General features: G+C 48.5%; 2 protein-coding genes across 4 annotated transcripts; one reads left to right on the top strand and one right to left on the bottom strand.

Moving 5' to 3' along the window:
- Window positions 1-5914: 5914 nt before the first annotated feature.
- On the top strand, window positions 5915-8975 carry LOC103643955 (ACT domain-containing protein ACR3). 3 transcript variants are annotated; one of them, XM_020546916.3, is made up of 7 exons: window positions 5915-6259; window positions 6612-6774; window positions 6846-6891; window positions 6972-7086; window positions 7249-8003; window positions 8138-8242; window positions 8333-8954. In XM_020546916.3, the coding sequence occupies exons 2-7, from the start codon at window positions 6704-6706 to the stop codon at window positions 8720-8722; spliced, it is 1482 nt and encodes a 493-aa protein (XP_020402505.1). In that variant the 5' UTR covers window positions 5915-6259; window positions 6612-6703; the 3' UTR covers window positions 8723-8954. The 3 variants fall into 3 exon arrangements, with proteins under 3 accessions (XP_020402505.1, XP_020402503.1, XP_020402504.1); XM_020546914.3 differs by having other exon boundaries at window positions 6049-6482; window positions 8333-8975; XM_020546915.3 differs by having other exon boundaries at window positions 6049-6774.
- Window positions 8976-9274: 299 nt separating this feature from the next.
- On the bottom strand, window positions 9275-16329 carry LOC100281452 (uncharacterized). Its single transcript, NM_001154370.2, has 3 exons — window positions 15373-16329; window positions 14944-15131; window positions 9275-10080 (listed from the first exon to the last, which is right to left on the bottom strand). The coding sequence occupies exons 1-3, from the start codon at window positions 16265-16267 to the stop codon at window positions 9661-9663; spliced, it is 1503 nt and encodes a 500-aa protein (NP_001147842.1). The 5' UTR covers window positions 16268-16329; the 3' UTR covers window positions 9275-9660.
- Between the last annotated feature and the right edge of the window lie 8451 nt (window positions 16330-24780).

Consider the following 24780-nt stretch of genomic DNA (forward strand, 5'->3'; position numbering starts at 1 on the left):
GCAGACAACTCACTGGTTCCTTTGGCATTTGCTTTGGTGGAGAGGGAGAACAGAGATAGTTGGTCTTGGTTCTTGCGGCTTGTACGCATCCATGTCGTAGGCCCTGGACGCGAGGTTGGTGTCATATCTGACAGACACCAAGGTATTCTTAATGCAGTGCAAGAGCAGATTCCTGGCTACGCACCCATGCACCACAGATGGTGCACTCGACATCTAGCAGAAAATCTTCTTCGAAAGGATCATAGCAAGGCTAACTTTCCCCTTTTTGAGGAGGTATGTCGTCAGTTGGAGGTTTCGTTTTTCGAGGATAAGTTGAAGGAACTAAAAGATGCAACAAATGCTGAAGGTAAGAACTGGATTGCTGGATTGCTGAGGGAACCGCACAAATGGACAAGGGCCTACGACGAAGGTGGCTGGCGGTTCGAGTTTCAGACTAGCAACATGGCCGAGTCATTTAACAGTGTGCTCAAGGGTATACGGGGCATGCCAGTCAATGCTATAGTAACATTCACTTTTTATAGGCTTGTGGCTTGGTTTAATGATAGACACGCGCAGGCCAAGGCAATGCAGACCCGAGGGCAGAGATGGGCACCTAAACCAACATCACACCTTAATAATGCAAAGGAACGTGCCCATAGACATGAGGTACAATGCTTTGATGAGGAGCTGGGTAAATACGAGGTAACAACACTAGGCGGCATAACTTCCGACGGTGAGGTGCGACCTTCGAGGACACATGTCGTGTTACTTGATGCATTCTGGTGTGGATGTGGTAAACCTAGACAATACCATTTTCCATGTTCTCATTATGTTGCGGCCGCACGTCATCGTAACTTTGCATTTGAGAGCAGAATACCTTCTGAGTTCAGTGTAGAGAGCTTAGTACGTACCTGGAGCCCTCGTTTCGAGCCATTTCTTGATGAGTCACAATGGCCAACGTACACCGGTCCGGTATACGTTGTTGATCCAGCGCATCGATGGGACAAACGTGGTAGTAGGAAAAGGAGCCGGTGCAACATGGTTATGGATCAGGTTTCCGGTCGCAGTAGGAGAGGACGAGCGTCCCCCTTTCTCATGGACCCAGAGCAGAATGAATGCGGAAAATGCGGTAGACTTGGGCACAACTCACGTACATGCATTTGGACACTTAGTCAGGTGTGATATATTTTTTTATACACAAATTTTATTCTAATATGTCGATTTTTTTTGTTACACTTTGTACACAACCTTGAGCACGTAATCCTGCCTCAGCTAGTGCTATGAGCTCACTCAACCTTGACATGTCGTCCTCCTCTTCTTCATGTAATTCTGCCTCTGCGAGGGCGATAAGCTCACTCAATCTAGATGTGTCGTCGTCCTCCTCCTCCATTAGCTCAACCGTTGCCATTTTATCCTGAACATATCTCGCATGCGCCTCATCGGCCAAATAGTTTACGCCGCTTCCAATCTCTGCAAATATAATGAGAAAATTAAGTTAGCAAAGTCAGGATAAATAAATTGTACTAACATAATTATAATATCATTTATCTCACTTACTTCCCTTGAGGCGATCAGCAAGATTATCCAACATCTGTTTCTCGGCTTGAGCCGCTTCCCATTCCCTTGCATCCTGTGCTCTCTTCTCATCTGCCGCCTTCAACCTCCTATACTCTGCACGCTTCGGGCTATCATAAAAGGCAGATTTTGCTTCCCTACGCATGTCGCGTATGCGATCGTTAATGTACGAATCAACGAGCCGAGATCCACAACGCATCTTCTGTCCCATTATTCTCATGGACTCTATTGTGCGCATCACCTCTCCTTTGTCGTCGTAACTCTCCCAACTGCATTTCCTCGTCTCCTACAAAAAATAGTAAGTACCGCTATAACATTACATCTGGTGCAAAAAAAAATACCAACCTCATCGTAATCGACCATATGTCCACAAAAATATCCAACACCAAGCTCCGAAGGAACTAATCCATACTTAGCTTCAATACCGCATTTGCAGAGTACTGGATCAAATTTGACCTCTTCTGCCGCCCACCCCATGTATCTCTTTTCCTTTACCTCTGGCTCTGGCCAATGGGACAAAGGACCATACAACCACTCTCTGAAACGACACTTACGCCACCCGTATGGCTGCAGGAGAAAAAATTAGTAATTTATTGTAAATAAAAACTAGTTCATACATTTAGCGTATCAATGGGCTCACATAATCAATGTTCGGACAACAGAACTGCTTGTCATAGTCTTCGTCGATGACAGCACGGTCTCCACAATCGCATCGAGGCGGTGAGTCCAGCCGTCTTTCTGTTGCTACCTCCTTCTCCGCATCCGTCATTGGTGGAGGATTCGGTGGAGGAGGTACCCAACGCTTAAAACGCTCATGACTGGTCTTTCCACTCAACCAATTAACGAAAAGAAGATATCGAGGGTCAAATTTATCAGGACCATCGATCCACTGGAAAAAGAAACACTTCTGATGTCCCTAAAATAATGGAAAGATGCACTATTACATATCTACAAAATAATGAATGCGAACAAAGTTAAGTGACAAGTCATAAGCTACGTACGTCCAAAGTGCCACAAAGGTAGTAGCAGCGAGCAGCCGTGTCTGGATGTTGTGATTGATGTACCCAAGCCAGTCTGCCACAGTCACAGTTAGGCACGGGGAGTTCAGGAGGAACAGGAGCATCCTTACTAGATACGTCCGGATATAACTCCCGAGGACGACCTCTCTTCTGCCACAACGCCTCTCGGTACATGTCTTTCATCTAATAAATGATTATAATTATCACTTGTACCTATTATGCTTTATAATAAGTTTACACAAACTAATAATCGAAATGATAATATAATAGGTGTATACAAATTATTAAACTAACAACCTAATATACAAAACGAATCAGTTGGAAATCATACCTTGGTCTACGAAGTGAACCAACTCAAATCTTTGAATCCAGGAAATTTTGACGAAGTTTGGAAATGGGACGAAATGAGCTGCTCTCGGCCAGCCGCGCGGGCGTTTTTATAGGAATTCGTAGCTCGGCGCCAAGATCTGTGGCGCCGAGCTACGAGGGCGCGCCGCCGCCACGTCAGAGCCAGGTCAGCCCTAGACGGAACTAGCCGTTGCGGCCACGTCACAGCTCGGCGCCATAGGCTGTGGCGCCGAGCTGTGTTACCTCGGCGCCACAGCCTGTGGCACCGAGCTAAGGGTCCAAAACTGCATTTAAAATTTTTTAGGTCTAAACGTGATTTTACTTCAGTTTAGGGGCTAAAATACAAAAAATTCGGTGCCAGGGACCTGGCTGGCGGCTACAAGCCGACGCCCACCACTCCACCAGGGATCGAGATAGAACAGTCATATCTAACCGTGTACATGGCGGCTGCAACCGTCAGCGCAGGACAAGGACACAAGGGTAATCGTACCGTATAGACAAGGCTAGTATAGTTGCCCCTTCGTCGTAGTGCAGGTAAGATACGCCCTAGCATATCTATAACGTTCAATCAACATAATATACGACCAGTATACGTTCAGGCTGCGGCCGGTGCGCCCGAACAGGACCCCAAGTTTTTGGCCTATTAATTAATACTTTTAATTAGGTCTATGTCATTAGAAATCTTGGAAATCATACCGACCGCAGCACGCACGACGCAGGAATCGTTTCGTCTGTCGTGGACGGATGCATCATTTTCGCCTACCGCTGGCACGCTGCTGCTCCTCGGCCCACACCACGACGTTGCTCGTTTCGCTCGCTGCTATCACCCAACATCCAGTCTCACAGGATTGAATACGATCATATCGTTGAAGAGTTCATTTCAAGGAACACAAAGACAATGAAGTTGTTCAAATAAAATTTATATAACCACAAGTTTAACATGTACGCTTTTCATAAATTCTATTTCTATATATACATCACAATATTTGTATTATTATATGTTTTTTTACTTTTCAATGATTTTGTGAGAAGTGGCCTCTATTTCACAATTTCGTACATGGCCACGTTTTTTACCGACACGGACTTGCGCGCAACTAATGGTAAATGGTAGACGAAGTACGAGGCATTGTTTAGTGTGTAAACGTGTTTAAACAGTCTAAACGGTTTCCTACTATATCAACATTTCAGCAAAATTAAATAGCTTTTTACTAACCTTTTTTTAAGTAAACACAAAATTTTTTATGCCCACTCCATCTAAACCATGTACCTACAAAAGAAGGGTTAATGGTTAGTATGTATTATGTAAATTTCAATAAGAGTAAATAAGTAAATCCACAAATAGATTTGGTTTAGCGATACAAAATTGTGATAAACGGACAACAACTCCCACATAACATATTACATATCCATATAACCAAAATGACCAATTCAAGACAACTAAACTCAACCCCTAGTTTAGTTAATTATAGAACAACAACTAAAACATGCTAGAAGAGGACATATTCATGTATAGAAATTATCAAAAACCAAAGGAAAGAAGACAAGCTCGGGCAAGGAAGGTGAGGGAACCCAAACAGTAGCAGGCCAATGCAGTTGAGCCCATCATATTTCGGCCCTATCAAGAAAACGACTCGGTAAATAGGCTAAACAGTGTTTAAACCTGTTTCGTTTATGCCATTTTGACCGAGCGTTGACCGTTTAAATGAGTAAACCGTTTAGAGGACTGCTTAGTCCCTAAACTGCATGGTGTTTAGAGATGTCAATGGAAAATTCCCCACCAGATTATAGCACCCATCCCCATCATGTTTGATCTATCCTCATACCCACCATAGGTACAAAACTCGTCTCATACCCATCATCATTCGGGTTTCGGGTCCCCAATAGATTCTCATCCCCAATTAAGGAATAACTAGGTACTAGCAGCTAGCACTAACAGACAAGCCGCTAGAGTGGCACCAGCCCTTTAGCAAAAAAAATGTATCACATAAATCACAAACAAGGTCCATTAAAGCAACCTTAATACATTACAAATTGTATGATAGTAATGACATGTTTAATAATTCAAGCAAAAGTAGATAACTTTGCAATAAACAAGTGTGCATTTGCATCTCTCAACTCCATAAAGTAATGCAGCCTTGCAGCAGGTTGCAGTTTATAGCAAGCTAGCATCTTGATTCTTGACATCTCCCAATCTCCTCTATGGCCATCCCTGCTCGCTGTCTTTTTCCCCAAGCGGGCTGAGTCATCCCTATGGCTCTTGTGGCCTCTACGGATTCCAACACTGAAGATAAATTATTAGATCTTCATGTGGTTGAAAGATGATTTTTTTATATTGCCATAAACCCTATATTAAAAAAAGTGTTTTGAGAATTGTTAGGGATGCTCCTGGAAAGCCTAAAAACCTATGAGTATGCCAATCTTGTGTGTCATCCGGCATTGAAGATGAACCCATATATCGTGAATGTCGCATCCTTCGATTTTGTGGTGAAAAAGGCAGCATGAGGATTTTTCTACAGATAAGGGCTTATTCGGTTAGCTCTCAATCTATATAGATTGAGTGAGATAGGATGAGTTTGAATCCCAAATAAGTTAAACTTTTTAATTTTTTCCAATCACATCTAATCCATGTCTATTGAGAATAACCAAACAAGACCTAACAATTTTGCATAGCTGTACACATGATAAAGAGACGAAAAATCCGTGCATTTCCGCGCTAGTATGTCTAGATATATTTATAATAAAAGTGATCTGCACAATTTCTCCATGTGATCACAGGAAACGAAACAATTCTGTAGACCCTCATGAAGAAACCTCTCCCTATGGCAATCGAAAAAAGACACGATCGTACCGTGAGCAGATTCTGATCTAAAAGCAAAGCCTTGACGGGTCGCGGTCGACAAGTGTCGGAAGCTCAGTGTCCCTAGGGGGGGCGGGGGGGGGGGGGTGGGGGGGGGGGAGTGGAATGGGTCAGAACATCAGTGGAGGAACCGAAGTTGTGTTGGAACGAAAAAAAGGGCAAGAAAAAACAGAGATGTGTAATTCCGCGATGAACCGGACAAAGGCCACACTACACTAGCAGCTAGGGTGCCTCCGCCACGTGTCTCGGCGCCCGTCCGTCGTGGGCCTCGTGGCGCGGTGCCCGTTCGCGGCCCCCGCTCAAAACGCCGCCGATTCGCAGAGAGAGGAGCGGCGCCAACGAACGGAGGCGCGCGGAGCAAATCGGAGATTCGGAGCCCGGGACCGGGCGCGCTCCACCACCACACGTGACCTCGCTCTCGGCCTCCCGGGCCTCGGCTTGGGCGCTTGGCAGGCTCCCCGCTCCTGCGGGAGAACGCAAGGCAATCGATCTCCCGCCCGCCTCCGATCCCTCCTCCATTCTCGCTCGTCCACGGTCTGCCCTATATAACCCCTCGCTCCGTTGGTTTCGTCGCCTCCGTTCCCCCAAGGGAGAAGGGTACGTTGGTGATATCCCGCGTCCCCAGCGAGGATGCTGTCATTGCGCTGCCACGCCGCCGCGCCGGCGACCCGCGGCGTCGCATGTGAACACGGGGCGCGTTCATCGTGTTGTCTTCTTTCTTTGCCCCCCGTCTCTGTCTCTCTCTCTCTCTGTTTGTTTCTTTCTGTTCTTGGCCTCAGATTGGATCTCTCATCTACCCGGCCTTTCTTACCATAGTTTTATAATCCCTGCAGGTTTCCACCTAGGCAGAGATAAATAAGATCTGCGGAATCAAGAAGCTCTGTCCAAGGAGGAAGCCAGCGGCACGGCAGTGCCCTCGGCGGTGATGAAGTACGTCTCCGGGCCGTACTTCGAACCGGACTTCGACCCGCTACTCGACCGCTTCGGCACCCCAGGGTACGCATCATCCTCCGCTATCTTGCTCCGCGACCCCCCTTTCTCTTCTGACGAGCTTCGCGTGGTTGTAGGGTCGTCGTCGACAATGAGACACGCGAGGACTGCACGCTCGTCAAGGTAAACAGAGCATAGCATGGCATGCACAGCACAGGACCAGGACGTCCTCGTTCTGATTTCGTGGGCCTCCCCGTTCCCAGGTTGACAGCGTGAACCGGGACGGCGTGCTGCTGGAGATGGTGCAGCTGCTCACCGATCTCGACCTCGTCATCTCCAAGTCGTACATCTCCTCCGACGGCGGCTGGCTCATGGATGGCAAGGACTGCTCCTCTTGTCAAGTTTGTTTTGAATTCCATCGTGTCATCGCCCATCGAATTTGACTCCGGTCTTTTTTCATGGGAAGTTGGGAACCCTTTTCCCCCACACGCAATTCAGTCGGTTCTTGACCGGCTCTCACTGTTGCCCAACCCAATGCAGTGTTCCATGTGACGGACCAGATCGGGCGCAAGCTGACGGACCCGTCGCTGCCCGAGTTCATCCAGCGCGCGCTCGTGCCGACCCACCGGCCGGGCAACGGCCCGTCTCCGAGGTTCACCACGTGCCTGGGCAACGTGGTCGGGCCGGGCGGCCCCGACGTTTCGGGCTGCGCCGCGCTCGAGTTCACGGTGCACGACCGCCCGGGGCTCCTGTCCTCCATCACGTCCGTGCTGGCCGACAACGGGTGCCACGTCGCGTCCGGGCAGGCGTGGACGCACAACGGCCGCGCGGCTGGGGTGCTGTACGTGACGGACACCGCGGGCGGCGCCGCGCTGCTCCCGGGCCGGTGCGCGCGCATCGAGCGGCTGGTGAACGCCGTGGTGGACGCGCGCGAGAACGTGACCGGGGAGCGCCACTGGGTGCGCGTGTCGGAGCCCGCGCAGGGCCGCGTGCACACGGAGCGCCGCCTGCACCAACTCATGCACGACGACAGGGACTACGAGTCCGGCCCGGCCCCGACCCCCGTCGACGAGGACCTCTTCAGCGTGGGCGAAAAGGCGGCGACCGCGCGGACGGCCCGCCGCGCCGTGACGCGGGTGTCCATCGACAGCTGGGAGGAGCGGGGCTACGCCGTCGTCAAGATGACGAGCAGGGACCGCCCCAGGCTGCTCTTCGACACGGTGTGCGCGCTCACCGACATGCAGTACGTCGTCTTCCACGCTACCGTCGGATCCCAGGGGCCTCTTGCCATTCAGGTTGTCTCTCAGCTCTTGTCAGTACGTGGGTGGCCATGACGCATTGCATCATCACCCCCTTTTGAGTAGAAAGAATACTGCACGGCGGCAGAGACTGACACTATGCCATCCTTTCCTTGGCATCATCGACGCAGGAGTATTACATCCGGCACAAGGACGGGCGCACGGTCGACAACAGCGCCGAGAGGCAGAAGGTCTCCCGGTGCCTCGTGGCCGCGGTGGAGCGGAGGGCCACTCATGTCAGGCTCGACCATTCCTCGCCGCCATACTTATCGGGCGCCGACCGCCGCCTCGTTAAACTAACACGCGGCCGGCGTTGAACGTTGCAGGGCGTCAGGGTGGAGGTGCGCGCCGCCGACCGGTCGGGCTTGCTATCGGATTTCACCAGGGTGCTGCGGGAGCACGGCCTGTCGCTGCTGAGAGTTGAGCTCAAGAGGCACAAGGACGAGGCCTTCGGCATATTTTACCTCGTCACGGACACCGGAGGCGAGGTGCGCGCTGAGTCGTTGCGCGCCGTGCAGGCGAGGGTCGCCGAGATGGATATCTCGCTCGACGTTGTGAAGGAGGCCCCTGGCTGGCCGCCGGTGAGGAAGACTAGCGTACCAGCCCCGCCCGCCGCCGGGTCTCAGCCTCAGGAGAGGCCCAGACCTTCCCTGGGGAGCCTCCTATGGTCACACCTTGGGAAGCTCTCGAATAACTTCAACAACATCAGGTCTTGATACCTGTTCGCAGAATGCACCTGTTGTTCTGCATAGACGCTTCCATTGGTGCGTCGGTTCCAATAACTTCCTGGACCTCGAGTACCAAGAATTTATGTCAGGAAGCAGTACAAAACTGTACATAAAGTGTATCAGATAAAAGTAAGCAGAGTGACGTTCAATTTATCAAGAACTTAGGTGTGTTTGGTTCGAGAAATAACTTTATCTAAAATGAGATGATGCATTATAAGTATATTTCTCAAATTTGGTATAATGAATTTATTTCACATGTTAATACTAACTATAATAAATGAGTTTCTCATGTTAATACTAACTATAAGGAATGAGATGGTGGATTAACTTATTTCATTCCACGAACTAGACAAAATAAGTGAGAAAATAAGTGGGAAGTGAGTATATAATGGAATAGCTTATTTCTAACTCATTCTATTCCACAAAATAAATAAATGAGGAGTGAGAAGATACTAGACTAGTTTATTCCTGAAATCAAACACTGCAATACAACATACTATTATATTGCAATTCTTTGACCAAATAACAGAAAAAATTTTATTGTAACACATGGAACTTTATTGTCTGACCTTAGAACATCACGAATGCTTATGTACACAAGAGTATGAATCAAATTACAAACTGTAAAGCTAGTAAAATGTAGCACCCCATCATATCTTGAGTGGATCACATTGCGTTCACCCTAGCAGCTTGAGTGCAAAACAAAGCCGCTCAGTTTTCAATGTACACCCTTTTCGCGAACAACACCGCTCAGTTTTCAATGTACACCCAATCCCATTCACGAAAAACTTTCACCTCTCCATTTTCTTGCACAGCAGAGGTGTCTACGAACAACTTTCACCTCCATTTTCTTTTACAGCAGAGGTGTCCAGTTTCCAATACACAGGTCGATTTCTCCCTTTGCAAATTGCAATTGCAACTATAAATCATTTCACGTCATCCTCTTCCAAGTCACTAAAAGACACGTCTTCCTCGTCACCTATGTGGATAGTTGGGTGGCCAGCAAGATCAGCCTCCTCGAACCAATCGTCTATGTCATCATCAAAGGCCTCTTGCAAAACATTTGAGGTCTCAGCATGACCCTTGGGCAGCTCCTCTTCGATGACCGATTTGTCCACAACTGCAACTTCAGTTACTTGGATAGGATGCTTCTCAATCTCAATTTCTGTTATGGGCATAACAGAAGCTGCTTCCCATCGCGTGAATGGGAATGCTTCTGTAGCATCTTTCAAGGTGTCTCCTCGTAATTGAACTCCAAGGTCATCCTTATGATGACCTAGATGCTCAGTTTCAAGTTTGGACTGGTATTGCAAACGTTGCATAAGCATTGCTCTAGCTTCCACGATCTGCAAGAATAAGAACTGGACATGATTACAGGCTCAAGCAGGTATAATTATTCATAGAATAAACTGTTTGATACCAGCAGAAATGGCAAATAATCATGTCTTTAGTTATGATGATTGCATCAACCACGACAGCTGATATTCTATTGTGCATCCCTCCTTTTGGTGTGCCCATGAGATAAATGGAGCCCAAAAGTTCAAGGAAGTCAACTCAGGGGAAGGTGTTCTTTATAGAAAGAAATAAAATGTGCAGAATATTAATCACTAATGCAAGCAGTTTTAATTACTTTTTAACTTTTCCTCACTGATTCTTCTATTAATTCAGTTGGAGTTTGAAATTTAAATACCTAGCAAGACATTAATGCCAAACTATCTTTATTTGATCTGGTCATCGACACTAGGGTGCAGGTGAGCATTGTCAAGATGCAATCAGCTTACTTCAAGTTAAACCATCACAAGCAGCCATATTATAGTAAACCAGAAAAGGTTGTGCATGGACAACAGGCAAGGGCAACAGTCCGTTGAAGACAAAGAATATATACACCCTGGTCCTCTTTATGCAGGATCTTGCAAGTGCTTAATTGGAATTTTGTTTAACCATATCTCATTAAAAAAAGGAGGTTCTTAGACTATTAGTGCACAACACGCATGGATGGACAGCCTCAGGCATGCTATGTTGTTAGTAGCAGAATCTACATAAGCCATGGGCCTGTACTACTAAATTCTCTTTTATATAATAATCCAATACACAGATGTTTCTACACTTATCTTGCCCAATTTGTGACATCACCGAAAAAGTCTACCATACATGCATAAAATACTGTTTGACATCTTCTGAGAGTTCATATTGAGGACCTGTTTGGTTGGTGGATTCAAAAAGTTGCCTAGGCCAGGCATGCATTCCATACGTCCAATTTGGGCCATGCATCAATCCCAATCATCCGATTTTGGACGCCTGGGGCTAGGATCGTAGGCGGAATTAGCTAGGTGGTCGTGTGGTCCACGGACCAACCTAAAATTTGGTTTACGGTTATAGTAGATAAGCTCTTTAAAATAAAAAAAAAGCATGTAGACCACTTGATAATTTGATTTTACATATAAGAGAGACCACCCTTGCTCTAGATCCTAGCTACACCACTGCCCAGGATCTCTTGCCTGGCAATCATGCCAGACCTCCAACCAAACAGGCCATATAACTGCCCCTAACTGCTAGCTATGAGAACATGTCCTTGCTTGAATCTGCACTTCAAGGTCAAATTTAGAGATTCAGATTTTCACCATTGAGTTGACCCCCTTATCAGCAGTTTTTAGTGTAACATATTGTCCACTGCACCCTTTACAGCGAGACATGCGGCCTTCCTGGGTTCTAAGTGGCATGTGTTGGACTGCCGGTCTTAGATTGGGAGGGGGGCTCGGTCCCACGAACAATAAACTTCATCCTAGCACAACACCGTGGTGAGGTCTCCCAACGGGGCCAAGTTTTTTAGTACATCAATCAGCAATATCACAATTGCTGCACCAACAAATCTAGACGCAACATGCAAACTAGAGGTCAGAGAAATCTAACCACATAGACCTAAATTATGCCAACAAATTACCTAGAGCATCCAAATCTAGCTTGGGAGGTCTAACACATGCTGATATGATTATATTTCTAGACAAATAAAAAACAACCAATTTGACATGACTAGCTCCTCAGAAGTATGTGCAAAAATGCATATTACATATAGCTTGAAGGAAGCTTATCTACTACTCACTGTAAAAGATAGATGAAGCAATCTCATATATTGCTGCAACATGTAGGCACACACATGCAGCCATGCAGGTACGAAGGATCTGATATGGCTAGGTATGGCTGCCGCCATACCTTGACTTCCTAGTAGATCTCCCCAATGACTTGCTGGACACACACCCTGTCCTTTGATTGGCCATGAACATCGAAGCAAGCTTTGAACAGAGTCTGCCCAGTAGACAGAAGAAGGAACGAACGAATAGTTTTCTAGATTGTGGCTATGAGCCTTGCGTATGGTATGGGCCATCACTGTGTGCTCTGCCTCTATTGTTTGGACACCTGCTCATACATATTCTGTTTCCATCCGGCAGTCTGCCTATAGTATCCCAGTCCAAGACAATTCGTCGATTCGAGTTCTAGGGTGCTACTGATTTTGCAGATGTAGATGCCTAGGGCTTAGCACTGATGCGGAGACAGACTCGGTGAGCCGGCGAGGTGGTTACGCTAAGACAGCGGTGCTATGCCACACACTGATACAGGGGAACAGGCGCACAAACAACGGACGTGCACTGATCAGGTATGGGAGTAAGGCCCAATTTGCAGCCGTAGAAGTTTTTTTTTTCAATTGTTGTTTACTTATTTATTTAATTTTAATTTGTTGTTTAAATTTAATACTAATTTATGAAGAACACTGCAAATAATTAAGTACAGATGGACATGGACTCAACAGTGCATAATCTCTTCATTGGCAAATAGAAAATCATTCAATCTTGCATGTGTACTGTGTAGAAAACAATTCAAATTTCAATCTTACTCAACTATGTTGCCTACTTTGGCACTTCATTATATCTTAATTTAATCCCTTCCTCTGCCATTAGACACATGTAGAAGTAATGATGTTCATACTTTGACGTGTTGTTCTCTGTCTCACATTGCTACCATTTATGTCTAAGTACATAAACTATGTATTTTTCCTTTTATGGACACTTAACGTGGGACAAGTTGGTCATCTGCCATGAAAATTCTAGATTTGATCACAATATGTGTTTATGATCAAAATATGCCTGGCACTATGGAAGAGACAACATAATTGTAGTTGCTAGCTTCAAGAGAAGTTAGATGAAGATTATTTCAGCTTCCTTCATCAGACCACTAAATAGCATAGCATGTTTAGTTTGTATGGTGCATTTGAACCAACAACTCTTATGCCTAGTAGTTGAGATTTGAGAATGAAACTGGAAATGTGCTAACGCACATGTTGAACTAAATCGACATCTCTTGAAAGTGTGTGTGTGTGCGTGTGATATATATATATATATATATATATATATATATATATATATATATATATATATATATATATATATATATATATATATATATATATATACTGTTTTTATATATTACACCTGGGTGCATTCAATATAGAGAATGCACCCAGGCCGAATTACGCGCCAGGTCCGAGCCAACCGCCCCACCCAGGCCGTCTTCGTCCCTCCCGCACGCTCCTGACAGAACTTTTTTACTTCCTCGCCCCCGCCCCTCTTTCTCCGTGAACGGCTCCTCCACGAACGGCTCAACCTCTTCAAATAAGTTGCAATCACACCAGACCAGCAGTTGCAATTATACCAGACAACAGTTGCAATCATTGTTTTGTTTAACAAAATTTTGGACATAGTTATATAGAAGTTGCAATCACACCAGACCAGCAGTTGCAATTACCAGACAACAGTTGCAATCATTGTTTGTTTTAACAGATTTTTGGACATAGTTATATAAAGGTTGCAATCACACCAGACCAGCAGTTGCAATTACACCAGACAGCAGTTGCAATCATTATTTGTTTAACAGATTTTTGGACATAGTTATATAGAAGTTGCAATCACACCAGATCAGCAGTTGCAATTACACCAGACAGCAGTTGCAATCATTGTTTGTTTAACAGATTTTTGGATATAGTTACATAGAAGTTGCAATCACACCAGACCAGCAGTTGCAATTACACCAGACAGCAGTTGCAATCATTATTTGTTTAACAGATTTTGGACATAGTTATATAGAAGTTGCAATCACACCAGACCAGCAGTTGCAATTACACCAGACCAACAGTTGCAATCATATTTCTTTAACAAAATTTCCCAGAGTTATTCAGTACTTGCAATCACATCAGAGTAACTCAGTAGTTGCATCCACACCACACCAGCAGTTGCAATTACAACACACCAGCAGTTGCAATCATTTTGTTTACATTTTTTAACAGATATTTGGGTAGAATTATACAGCAGTTGCAATCACACCTAATGCGGGGTTGAGCATCGAGGCGATTCAAGGTGCGGCAGCGACGGTGGGGCCATGGATCTAGGGTTAGAGGATCGGAGGAAGGAGGAGACGGCGGCGGCGCGGTGACAGGGATGCGATCGGCGGCTGCGGGGGATAGGGTGGCGCGTGACAGGGAGGCGTGAGGCGGCGGCGGGGGGCAGGGAGTCTTGGATCTGTGCGCGAGGCGGCGACGGGGACAGGAAGTCTTGGGTCTGTGCATCCATAAACTAAAATGCACCCAGGTGCATTTTAGTGCCGCCGTATATATATATATATATATATATATGGCTAAGCTATGCTGTCTAAGAGCTCAGGGAATCATAAGAATATACTACCTACTGTAAGTTTTGTCTCTCCTCATAGAGCTAGAATTACTTCGAATCATAAGCACATATATCAACACTGCTGATATTGAAATATGGGATTCTTTTCTTCGTCCCATACAACAACACGACCTTTAGAAGTTCCCGTGTGTCACTGTCATGTATCACATTAATGAAATAACTAAACCCATAAGAATGATTAATGTAGACCACAAAAGAGATGTCTCGGGAAATATTCTAACCAAACAATGTCAAGTCGGAACTAACTAGATATTTGGTACAAGAATAAGCATCGCTAACCTTAACATTAAGCACCAGTATGTTGCCACCGAATTTGTTATGAGAGATCAGCCGACCATCAATTATTAACTATACTTTATAGTCCTCACATGCACACATAACTGCATATAGCTTACTACTTATCTATCCCAATTTTCTGAAACAATGTTGAACAGGGAGATAATTTAGTATCAAGAGTAAGGAGAACTTTACCTGTGGGGTAGATAGAAGCTCAGCATCATGTTTGTTCAGTCTAGGATGTAGAAGAACAAAGTAAATTTTCCAAAAACATTCTTGACTCATATGTATTGGGCATAGTTCAATCCGCAAAGCCGCTAATCTGGGAGCAAGATGCTCAATAGCCAAGGAGTGTTCTTGTTGAGCATCGGACATATCAAAATCTGAAGGAACAAAAAGTTTAGTTAAGCACTTCTATGTGTAGAAAAATGGTCGCAAAAACAATAAAAACGTGGAGCAACCAAGACATTAAGCTTATAGTAGTTAATATATGAACAGTTTTCAATTATCGTAGAGCCAACATGCCTTGAACTTAGCAACACATCTTTCCAATGGTAAAATTGAAACTTTACATGTCATTTCACGAGAATCAATATGAATAAATTGAAGAGGTGAAGAGATTACATGAGAATGGTCCATCAGACTCATCATCATCAGGCAGCAACGGGAAATCGAGCCAGGTCTCCGGGTGCCTGGCAATGTTTGTGGCGAATGCAAGAACCTCCTCAGTGATTCCAATCACATCCCATTCCTCCTCCACTTCCTCCTCATGCCTTATCCTCAGCTCCTCCAGTTCGCCATCCTCACCAGGCCTTGTTGTCTGCTCCCCTGATTCGCCACCATCCCCATGCCTCGCTCTCTGCTCTTCCAATTCGTCATCTTCTTCATCCCTCGCTCTCTCCATCTCCAACTCATGCCTTGTATCGCCATCCTCCACCCTAAGTCTTACCCTCTCCTCCCACTGATGCCACTCCTCGTCGCCCTCCGCCTCCTCGTGCCATACCGCCTCCTCTCCCATCTCATGCCTAATCTGTCGTCTCCGCTCCTCTTCCCACTCGTCCTCCTCGCCGTCATCAGGAGCGAAGAAACTAGAGGCCATCTTAGAGAACCCAGAGACGGCCTTGTGACCTGAGATCCGGGAGATCCCGCTTCTGAACCTCCCACCGATCTCAGCGAAGTCGTTCCGGATCCCGGCGATCTCGGGTGGTGTCCTCGCATCGGCGGATTGACCCCCCGCTGATTGGGGAGAGTGCGAGGGTGACGGCAACGTCTCCCCGGGCGGTGGCGCGAGGAAGTTGGCGACGCCCCAGAACTGGCGCGTTAGGGTTTTGGAGAGCTCGGTAAGGTCCTCCTTGACGCCCTCCGCCGCGCCCGAATGCGGAGGGTGAGTGGGGAGCGGCGGCGGCGGCGGGATGCGCGCGGAGGGAGAAGGGGTGTGGGAGGCATCCGGGTCATCGTCAGCGCCGGAGTTGTCGGGGATGTTGAGGGATGTGGCGAGAGAGCGGGCGAGCCACGACATCTCAGGCGATCGCCGGCGGCGAGGCGGAAGGGGGCAGTTTGGTCTGGGGTTCGGGTTGGCCTGGGTTGGTTGCTTCTGTTCAATGGGGCGCTTTTCCTCGGGTGCGTGCTTGAATTGAAATGGACAGGATTGGGAGAAGACAGAAGAGACAGGCAGACGGCTCGTTTGCTGAGTTGTCACTAGGCCCGGCCCTCGTGGCGCTCCTGGTTTTTCCGCTGTTCGTTTTCGGTCCTACAGCGGACCATCACCCTACCTCGTCCTCGTGGCGGTCGTTAGTTTGAAACTGAATTTTGAATTGCCCTCGATTTCTTTACAGAAACTAAAAGGTACAAAATTTATAAATTGTCGTCAAGAAAGATAAAAGTTAGTTGGATTTAAATTAGACTGACTTGCACGCTCGAATCGCTGGCTTGCAGATACCGCTAAGCCCAATTAATTGTCACGTATGTACAACTGGTAAAGTGATCTTACTTTTTCTTGTACGTACCCAACGCGATCTGATTTGCGATGATGTAACGGATCATGTCATTCTTACATTCTGCCGTAGAGGTCGACGTTATGACATGTGCCGTATTTGTATTCGTTGCAAACCATGCTTTCTTCTATGTTAAGAAAACCTTCCAGAGCACAGTACATGGTACTGCATCGTAGAACTTCATAATGAAGATGAATTAAGCTGCTTTAAACTAAAACTGTGCCTCGAGTGTCATTCGAAATTGAGCAACTCCACTTGATTTAGTTTCTCCTTTTTATTAAAATTGTATATATTTAAATCGTTTGTAAGTGATCGAGGGAACTAAATTTATTTTTAGAACTAGTTTGGAAACTCAAATCCCCTTCAGGATTTTTATTGATTAAGAGGAAAATGAACTAATTCTTACCTCAATCATCGAGAATCCGGAAGGGGATTTAAGTTTTTAAACTAGTCCTTATAGTGGACTATTACTACATCAGATTAAGAAAACGCTTTCCTTGGATGAGTCCTATTTGTCGATGTTTCGGACCTGTTTGATAGAGCTCTTATCGGGGACCATAATTAAGGGTACCACCAAGACTCTTAAACTTGGCTGGTAATCACCATCAGCACAAGCTGCAAAAAGCCTGATGAGCGCAATTCAGGTCAAGGCTCCGTCCACTCAAGGGACACGATCTCGCCTCGCCCGAGCCCAGCCTCGGGCAGGAACAGTAGACCCAGGCGGATTCACGCCTCGCCCGAGGGCCTCCTCAAGCAACGGGCGCACCTTCCACTCGCCCGAGGCCCAACTCGGGCAGGCTTCGCAGTGAAACAACCTTGGCCAGATCGCCTCGCCAACCGACCGTATCGCAGGAGCATTCAATGCTAGGATCGCCTGACACCTTATCTTGACGCGCGTTTCTCAGTCGGCAAGGCCGAAGTGACCGCAGTCACTTCGCCCCTCCACTGACTGACCTGACAGAAAAACAGCGTCGCCTGCCCTGCTCCGACTGCTGTGCCACCCGCCAGGGTGAGGCTGACAGCAGCCAAGTCCAGCCTCAGGCGCCGTAGGAAGCTCCGCCTCACCCGACCCCGGGGCTCGGCCCCCGCCTCGGCCTCGGAAGGTGGTCTCCGCCTCGCCCGACCCCAAGGCTCAGCCTTAACCTCGACCTCGGAAGACGGTCTCCGCCTCGCCCGACCCCAGGGCTCGGCCTCAACCTCGACCTCGGAAGACGGTCTCCACCTCGCCCGACCCCAGGGCTCGGCCTCAACCTAGACCTCGGAGGAGTCACCGCCTCGCCCGACCTTGGGCTCGGACCGACCACACTACAGGTGGTACATCATTACCCTACCCCTAGCTAGATCAGGCTACGGGGAACAAGACCGGCGTCCCATCTGGCTCGCCCCGGTAAACAAGTAATGATGGCACCCCGCGTGCTCCCATGACGACGACGGTTCTCAGCCCCCTACGGAAGCAAGGAGACGTCAGCAAGGTCCCGACAGCTGTGCTTCTACATGGCTCAAGCGCTCCTCCGACGGCCACGACATCACATGTACAGGGCACTAGCACCTCTCCAACAGCCACGTCGGCATGTACATAGGGCTCTGGCTCCTCTCTGTCGGACACGTTAGCATATTGCTACACCCCCCATTGTACACCTGGACCCTCTCCTTACATCTATAAAAGGAAGGTCCAGGGCCCTCGTATGGGAGGTGGCCGCGCGGGAGGACGCACTGACGAGCAGGCTCTCTCTCTCTCTCCCTCGCGAACGCTTGTAACCCCCTACTGCAAGCGCATCCACCCTGGGCGCAGGACAACACGAAGCCGCGGTTTTCCCCTCCTTGTGTTCCATATCGTGCCGACCCATCTGGGCTAGGGCACGCAGCGACAATTTACTCGTCGGTCTAGGGACCCCCCGGGGTCGAAACGCTGACAGTTGGCGCGCCAGGTAGGGGCCTGCTGCGTGTTGACGAACAGCTTCCCGTCAAGCTCCAGATGGGTAGTCTCCAGCAACCTCTCTAGCCCAGGACACTGCTCCGTTTCGGGAGTCTCGAGTTCATGTCCCTCGACGGCAGCTACGACATGGTACTCCTTCCTTCGCCGCGCGACAACGACAACGACGGTCGTCAGCCCGCCCGGCGGCGGCGGACTCGGCGACGTCTTCCCCCCATGGCGGAAGAGCAGCATCCGGGTCTGTCCCGTCACCTTCCCCGCCGCAGGAGGAGGAGGTGGGGCAACCATGGCCAAGCAGGAGGCGGCACCTTGTTGGCTGTCGAGCGAGTCGACGACGCCGGCGCCCCAGCGGGGGACACGTCGGGCGCTGACCTCGCGTCTGAGACGAAGACGAGCGTCGTTTCCCCGCAACACGCCAACCCCAAGCGGACAGATGACGCCAGCACGCTCGCGAAGGACTTGCTGGGCGTTAGCCTCGTACCTGAGATAACGGTGCAGTCCGTCCTCGACGCGACTTCGTCACCATCCGCAGATCAAGAGGTACCGTCCGTTTTCCACCCTGTGCCTTTTAGATTCAGCTTAGACCCACCAAGCTACCCCGCTTCGGTGGACGCTTTCATAAAGGCATATCCTAACCTTCCGGGGTACCATATGTGGTCAACCTGGGACCGACTGACGGTCGTCTCGACCTACGGGTCCCCGGGTTCCGAGGAAGATGACGAGCCCGACTCTGGTCGGGATTTCTCTGGGCTCGATAACCCCAGTGCCATGCGAGACTTCATGACCGCATGTGACTACTGCCTCTCCGATTACTCCGATGGTGGCCACAGCCTTGACGGCGAGGACTGTGGCCCAAGTCGCGAATGTTTCCACGTCGATCTAGGGGGTCTCGACGAAGGAAACCACCTTGGTATGCCGGAGGACGACGATCCCCCTAAGTCTGCGCCTCGCGTTGACATCCTTCGGGAGCTACCTGTGGTCCCAGTCCCCGCGGGGGGTCAGGACACACAGCTCGAGCAAATCCGCGAGATGCAGGCCAAGCTCGACGAGGAAGCAGGACAACTTGTGTAGCTCCGACAAAACATCGGGCAAGAGTGGGCAGGCCGAGCACTAGCCGGAGAAGCGCGTCATCTGGCCCAGGACGTCCAGCACCGCATCGCTGACGATGCCAGGGAAAGGCTGCCCCCGGCTTCCAGTGGGGTCGGCCAGAACCTGGCTGCAGCAGCAATACTGCTCCGAGCGATGCCGGAGCCATCCACCACCGAGGGGCGGCGTGTCCAAGGAGAACTCAAGAATCTCCTGGAGGATGCCGCGGTCCGACGTGCCGAAAGCTCTGCCTCCCGAAGGCAAGGGTACCCCCGGAGCATCGCGCCGCGACTTCCCAATTCATGCGGGAAGCCTCAGTCCACACCGGGCGCACGCGGGACGCAATGCCTGCAGCCTCGGGTCGCCTCGGCAACGAGAACCACTGCCGCGACCGTCGAGCCCACCTCGACGAGAAGGTGCGCCGAGGCTACCACCCCAGGCGTGGGGGACGCTACGACAGCGGGGAGGATCGGAGCCCCTCGCCCGAACCACCCGGTCCACAAGCTTTCAGCCGGGCCATACGACGGGCGTCGTTCCCAACCCGGTTCCGAGCCCCGACTACCATCACCAAGTACTCGGGGGAAACAAGGCCGGAACTGTGGCTCACGGACTACCGGTTGGCCTGCCAGCTGGGTGGAACGGACGATGACAACCTCATCATCCGCAACCTCCCCCTATTCCTTTCTGACGCCGCCCGAGCCTGGTTGGAGCATCTGCCTCCTGCGCAGATCTCCAACTGGGACGACCTGGTCAAAGCCTTCGCCGGAAACTTCTAGGGCACATACGTGCGCCCTGGGAACTCCTGGGATCTCCGAAGCTGCCGCCAGCAGCCAGGAGAATCCCGGTGGGACTACATCCGGCGATTTTCGAAGCAGCGCACGGAGCTGCTCAACATCACCGACTCAGATGTCATCGGCGCGTTCCTCGCCGGCACCACTTGCCGCGACCTGGTGAGCAAGCTGGGTCGCAAGACTCCCACCAGGGCGAGCGAGCTGATGGACATCGCCACCAAGTTCGCCTCTGGTCAGGAGGCGGTCGAGGCCATCTTCCGGAAGGACAAGCAGCCTCAGGGACGCCAGCAGGAAGACGTCCCCGAGGCGTTCGCTCAGCGCGGCACGAAGAAGAAGGGCAAGAAGAAGTCGCAAGCGAAACGCGACGCCACCGACGCAGATCTTGTCGCCGCCGCCGAGCACAGGAACCCTCGGAAGCCTCCCGGAGGGGCCAACATGTTCGACAAGATGCTCAAGGAGTCGTGCCCCTATCATCAGGGTCTCGTCAAGCACACCCTTGAGGAGTGCGTCATGCTTCGGCGCTACTTCTGAAAGTCGCCTAGAGGGGGGTGAATAGGGCGAATCTGAAATTTACAAACTTAATCACAACTATAAGCTGGGTTAGCGTTAGAAATATAAAACGAGTCCGAGAGAGGGCGCAAAACAAATCGTGAGCGAATAGAGAGTGTGACACAAGGATTTGTTTTACCGAGGTTCGGTTCTCTCAAACCTACTCCCCGTTGAGGTGGTCACTAAGACCGGGTCTCTTTCAACCCTTTCCCTCTCTCAAACGGTCCCTCGGACCGAGTGAGCTTCTTCTTCTCAATCAAACGGGAACAAACTTCCCCGCAAGGACCACCACACAATTGGTGTCTCTTGCCTTGGTTACAATTGAGTTTATCACAAGTAAGAATGAAAGAAAGAAGCAATCCAAGCGCAAGAGCTCGAAAGAACACAAGCAAATCTCTCTCACTAATCACTAAAGCCTTGTGTGGAATTGGGAGAGGATTTGATCACTTGGGTGTGTCTAGAATTGAATGCTACAGCTCTTGTATGTAGTTGGAAGATGGAAACTTGGATGCAATGAATGTGGGGGTGGTTGGGGTATTTATAGCCCCAACCACCAAACTAGTCGTTTGGTGGAGGCTGCTGTCGCATGGCGCACCGGACAGTCCGGTGCGCCACCGGACACTGTCCGGTGCGCCAGCCACGTCACCAGGCCATTGGGTTCCGACCGTTGGAGCTCTGTCTTGTGGGCCCGCCTGGCTGTCCGGTGGCTCACCGGACAAGTCCTGTAGACTGTCCGGTGTGCCACCCGCGCGTGCTCTGTCCTCTACGCGCGCAGGCGCGCATTTAATGCGTTGCAGTCGACCATTGCGCACGAAGTAGTCGTTGCTCCGCTGGCTCACCGGACAGTCCGGTGTGCACCGGACATGTCCGGTGAATTATAGCGGAGCGGATTCCCGAAGCTGGCGAGTTCAGAGCCGCTCTTCCTTGGGGCACCGGACACTGTCCGATGGTGCACCGGACAGTCCGGTGAATTATAGTGGAGCGCCTCTGCGTTTTCCCGAAGGTGAGGAGTTCAGCTTGGAGTCCCCTGGTGCACCGGACACTGTCCGGTGGCACACCGGACAATCCGGTGCGCTAGACCAGGGCAGCCTTCAGTTGTCCCTTGCTCTCTTTGTTTGAGCCCTTTTCTTGGTCTTTTTATTGGCTTAGTGTGAACCTTTGGCACCTGTATAATTTATAGACTAGAGCAAACTAGTTAGTCCAATTATTTGTGTTGAGCAATTCAACCACCAAAATCAATTAGGAAATAGGTGTAAGCCTAATTCCCTTTCAATCTCCCCCTTTTTGGTGATTGACGCCAACACAAACCAAAGCAAATATAGAAGTGCATAATTGAACTAGTTTGCATAAGGTAAGTGCAAAGGTTACTTAGAATTGAGCCAATATAAATACTTATAAGATACGCATGGATTGTTTCTTTATTTTTTACATTTTGGACCACGCTTGCACCACATGTTTTGTTTTTGCAAATTCTTTTGTAAATTCTTTTCAAAGTCTTTTTGCAAATAGTCAAAGGTAAATGAATAAGATTTTTGCGAAGCATTTTCAAGATTTGAAATTTTCTCCCCCTGTTTCAAATGCTTTTCCTTTGACTAAACAAAACTCCCCCTCAATGAAATCCTCCTCTTAGTGTTCAAGAGGGTTTTAAGATATCAATTTTGAAAATTCTCCCCCTTTTGAACACAATAGGATACCAATTTGAAAATCATTAGTTTTAAAATTAGGTGGTGGTGCGGTCCTTTTGCTTTGGGCTAATACTTTCTCTCCCTTTAGCATGAATCGCCAAAAACGGATACTTTGAGTGAAATATAAGCCCTTTGTAAAACTACTTTCTCCCTTTTGGCAAATAAAACATGAGTGAAGATTATACCAAAGACGGAGAGTTGCTCGGAGCGACGGCGAAGGATGAGTTATGGAGTGGAGTGGAAGCCTTTGTCTTCGCCGAAGACTCCAATTCCCTTTCAATACACCTATGACTTGTTTTGAAATCCACTTGAAAACACATTAGTCATAGCATATATAAAAGAGACATGATCAAAGGTATACTTATGAGCTATATGTGCAAGACATCAAAAGAAATTCCTAGAATCAAGAATATTTAGCTCATGCCTAAGTTTGTTAAAGGTTTGTTCATCTAGTGGCTTGGTAAAGATATCGGCTAGTTGTCACTTAGTGTTAATATATGCAATCTCAATATCTCCCTTTTGTTGGTGATCCCTTAAGAAGTGATACCGAATGGCTATGTGTTTAGTGCGGCTATGCTCAACGGGATTATCCGCCATGCGGATTGCACTCTCATTATCACATAGAAGAGGAACTTTGGTTAATTTGTAACCGTAGTCCCTAAGGGTTTGCCTCATCCAAAGTAATTGCACGCAACAATGTCCTGCGGCAATATACTCGGCTTCGGCGGTAGAAAGAGCTACGGAATTTTGCTTCTTTGAAGCCCAAGACACCAAGGATCTTCCCAAGAACTGGCAAGTCCCCGATATGCTCTTTCTATTAATCTTACACCCCGCCCAATCGGCATCCGAATAACCAATTAAATCAAAAGTGGATCCCCGAGGATACCAAAGCCCAAACTTAGGAGTATAAACTAAATATCTCAAGATTCGTTTTACTGCCGTAAGGTGAGCTTCCTTAGGGTCGGCTTGGAATCTTGCACACATGCATACGGAAAGCATAATATCCGACCGAGATGCACATAAATATAGTAAAGAGCCTATCATCGACCGGTATACCTTTTGATCGACGGATTTACCTTCCGTGTCGAGGTCGAGATGCCCATTGGTTCCCATGGGTGTCTTGATGGGTTTGGCATCCTTCATCCCAAACTTGCTTAGAATATCTTGAGTATACTTCGTTTGGCTTAGGAAGGTGCCCTCTTGGAGTTGCTTCACTTGAAATCCCAAGAAGTACTTCAACTCCCCCATCATAGACATCTCGAATTTTGTGTCATGATCCTACTAAACTCTTCGCATGTAGATTCGTTAGTAGACCGAAATATAATATCATCAACATAAATTTGGCATACAAACAAATCATTTTCAAGTGTTTTGGTAAAGAGTGTAGGATCGGCCTTTCCGACTTTGAATCCATTAGTGATAAGGAAATCTCTAAGGCATTCATACCATGCTCTTGGGGCTTGCTTGAACCCATAAAGCCCCTTAGAGAGTTTATAAACATGGTTAGGGTACTCACTATCTTCAAAGCCGGGAGGTTGCTCAACATAGACCTCTTCCTTGATTGGTCCATTGAGGAAGGCACTTTTCACGTCCATTTGATAAAGCTTGAAGCCATGGTAAGTAGCATAGGCTAATAATATACGAATTGACTCAAGCCTAGCTACGGGTGCATAGGTTTCACCGAAATCCAAACCTTCGACTTGGGAGTATCCCTTGGCCACAAGTCGAGCTTTGTTCCTTGTCACCACACCATGCTCGTCTTGCTTGTTGTGGAACATCCACTTGGTTCCTACAACATTTTGATTAGGACGTGGAATCAAATGCCATACCTCATTCCTTGTGAAGTTATTGAGCTCCTCTTGCATCGCCACCACCCAATCCGAATCTTGAAGTGCTTCCTCTACCCTGTGTGGCTCAATAGAGGAAACAAAAGAGTAATGTTGACAAAAATGAGCAACATGAGATCTAGTGGTTACCCCCTTATGGATGTCGCC

This window comes from Zea mays, chromosome 1, assembly GCF_902167145.1.
Source record: "Zea mays cultivar B73 chromosome 1, Zm-B73-REFERENCE-NAM-5.0, whole genome shotgun sequence".
NCBI lineage: Eukaryota > Viridiplantae > Streptophyta > Magnoliopsida > Poales > Poaceae > Zea > Zea mays.

Bases quoted from the DNA above. Each gene is read 5' to 3' on its own strand.
- LOC103643955 (XM_020546916.3), top strand. From the start codon at position 6,704: ATGAAGTACGTCTCCGGGCCGTACTTCGAACCGGACTTCGACCCGCTA. The intron at 8,004-8,137 runs GTTGTCTCTCAG...TCATCGACGCAG, and splicing joins AGGGGCCTCTTGCCATTCAG to GAGTATTACATCCGGCACAA. The intron at 8,243-8,332 runs GTCAGGCTCGAC...TGAACGTTGCAG, and splicing joins TGGAGCGGAGGGCCACTCAT to GGCGTCAGGGTGGAGGTGCG.
- LOC100281452 (NM_001154370.2), bottom strand. From the start codon at position 16,267: ATGTCGTGGCTCGCCCGCTCTCTCGCCACATCCCTCAACATCCCCGAC. The intron at 15,132-15,372 runs GTAATCTCTTCA...TTGTTCCTTCAG, and splicing joins GTCTGATGGACCATTCTCAT to ATTTTGATATGTCCGATGCT. The intron at 10,081-14,943 runs GTAAAGTTCTCC...TTATTCTTGCAG, and splicing joins AGCTTCTATCTACCCCACAG to ATCGTGGAAGCTAGAGCAAT.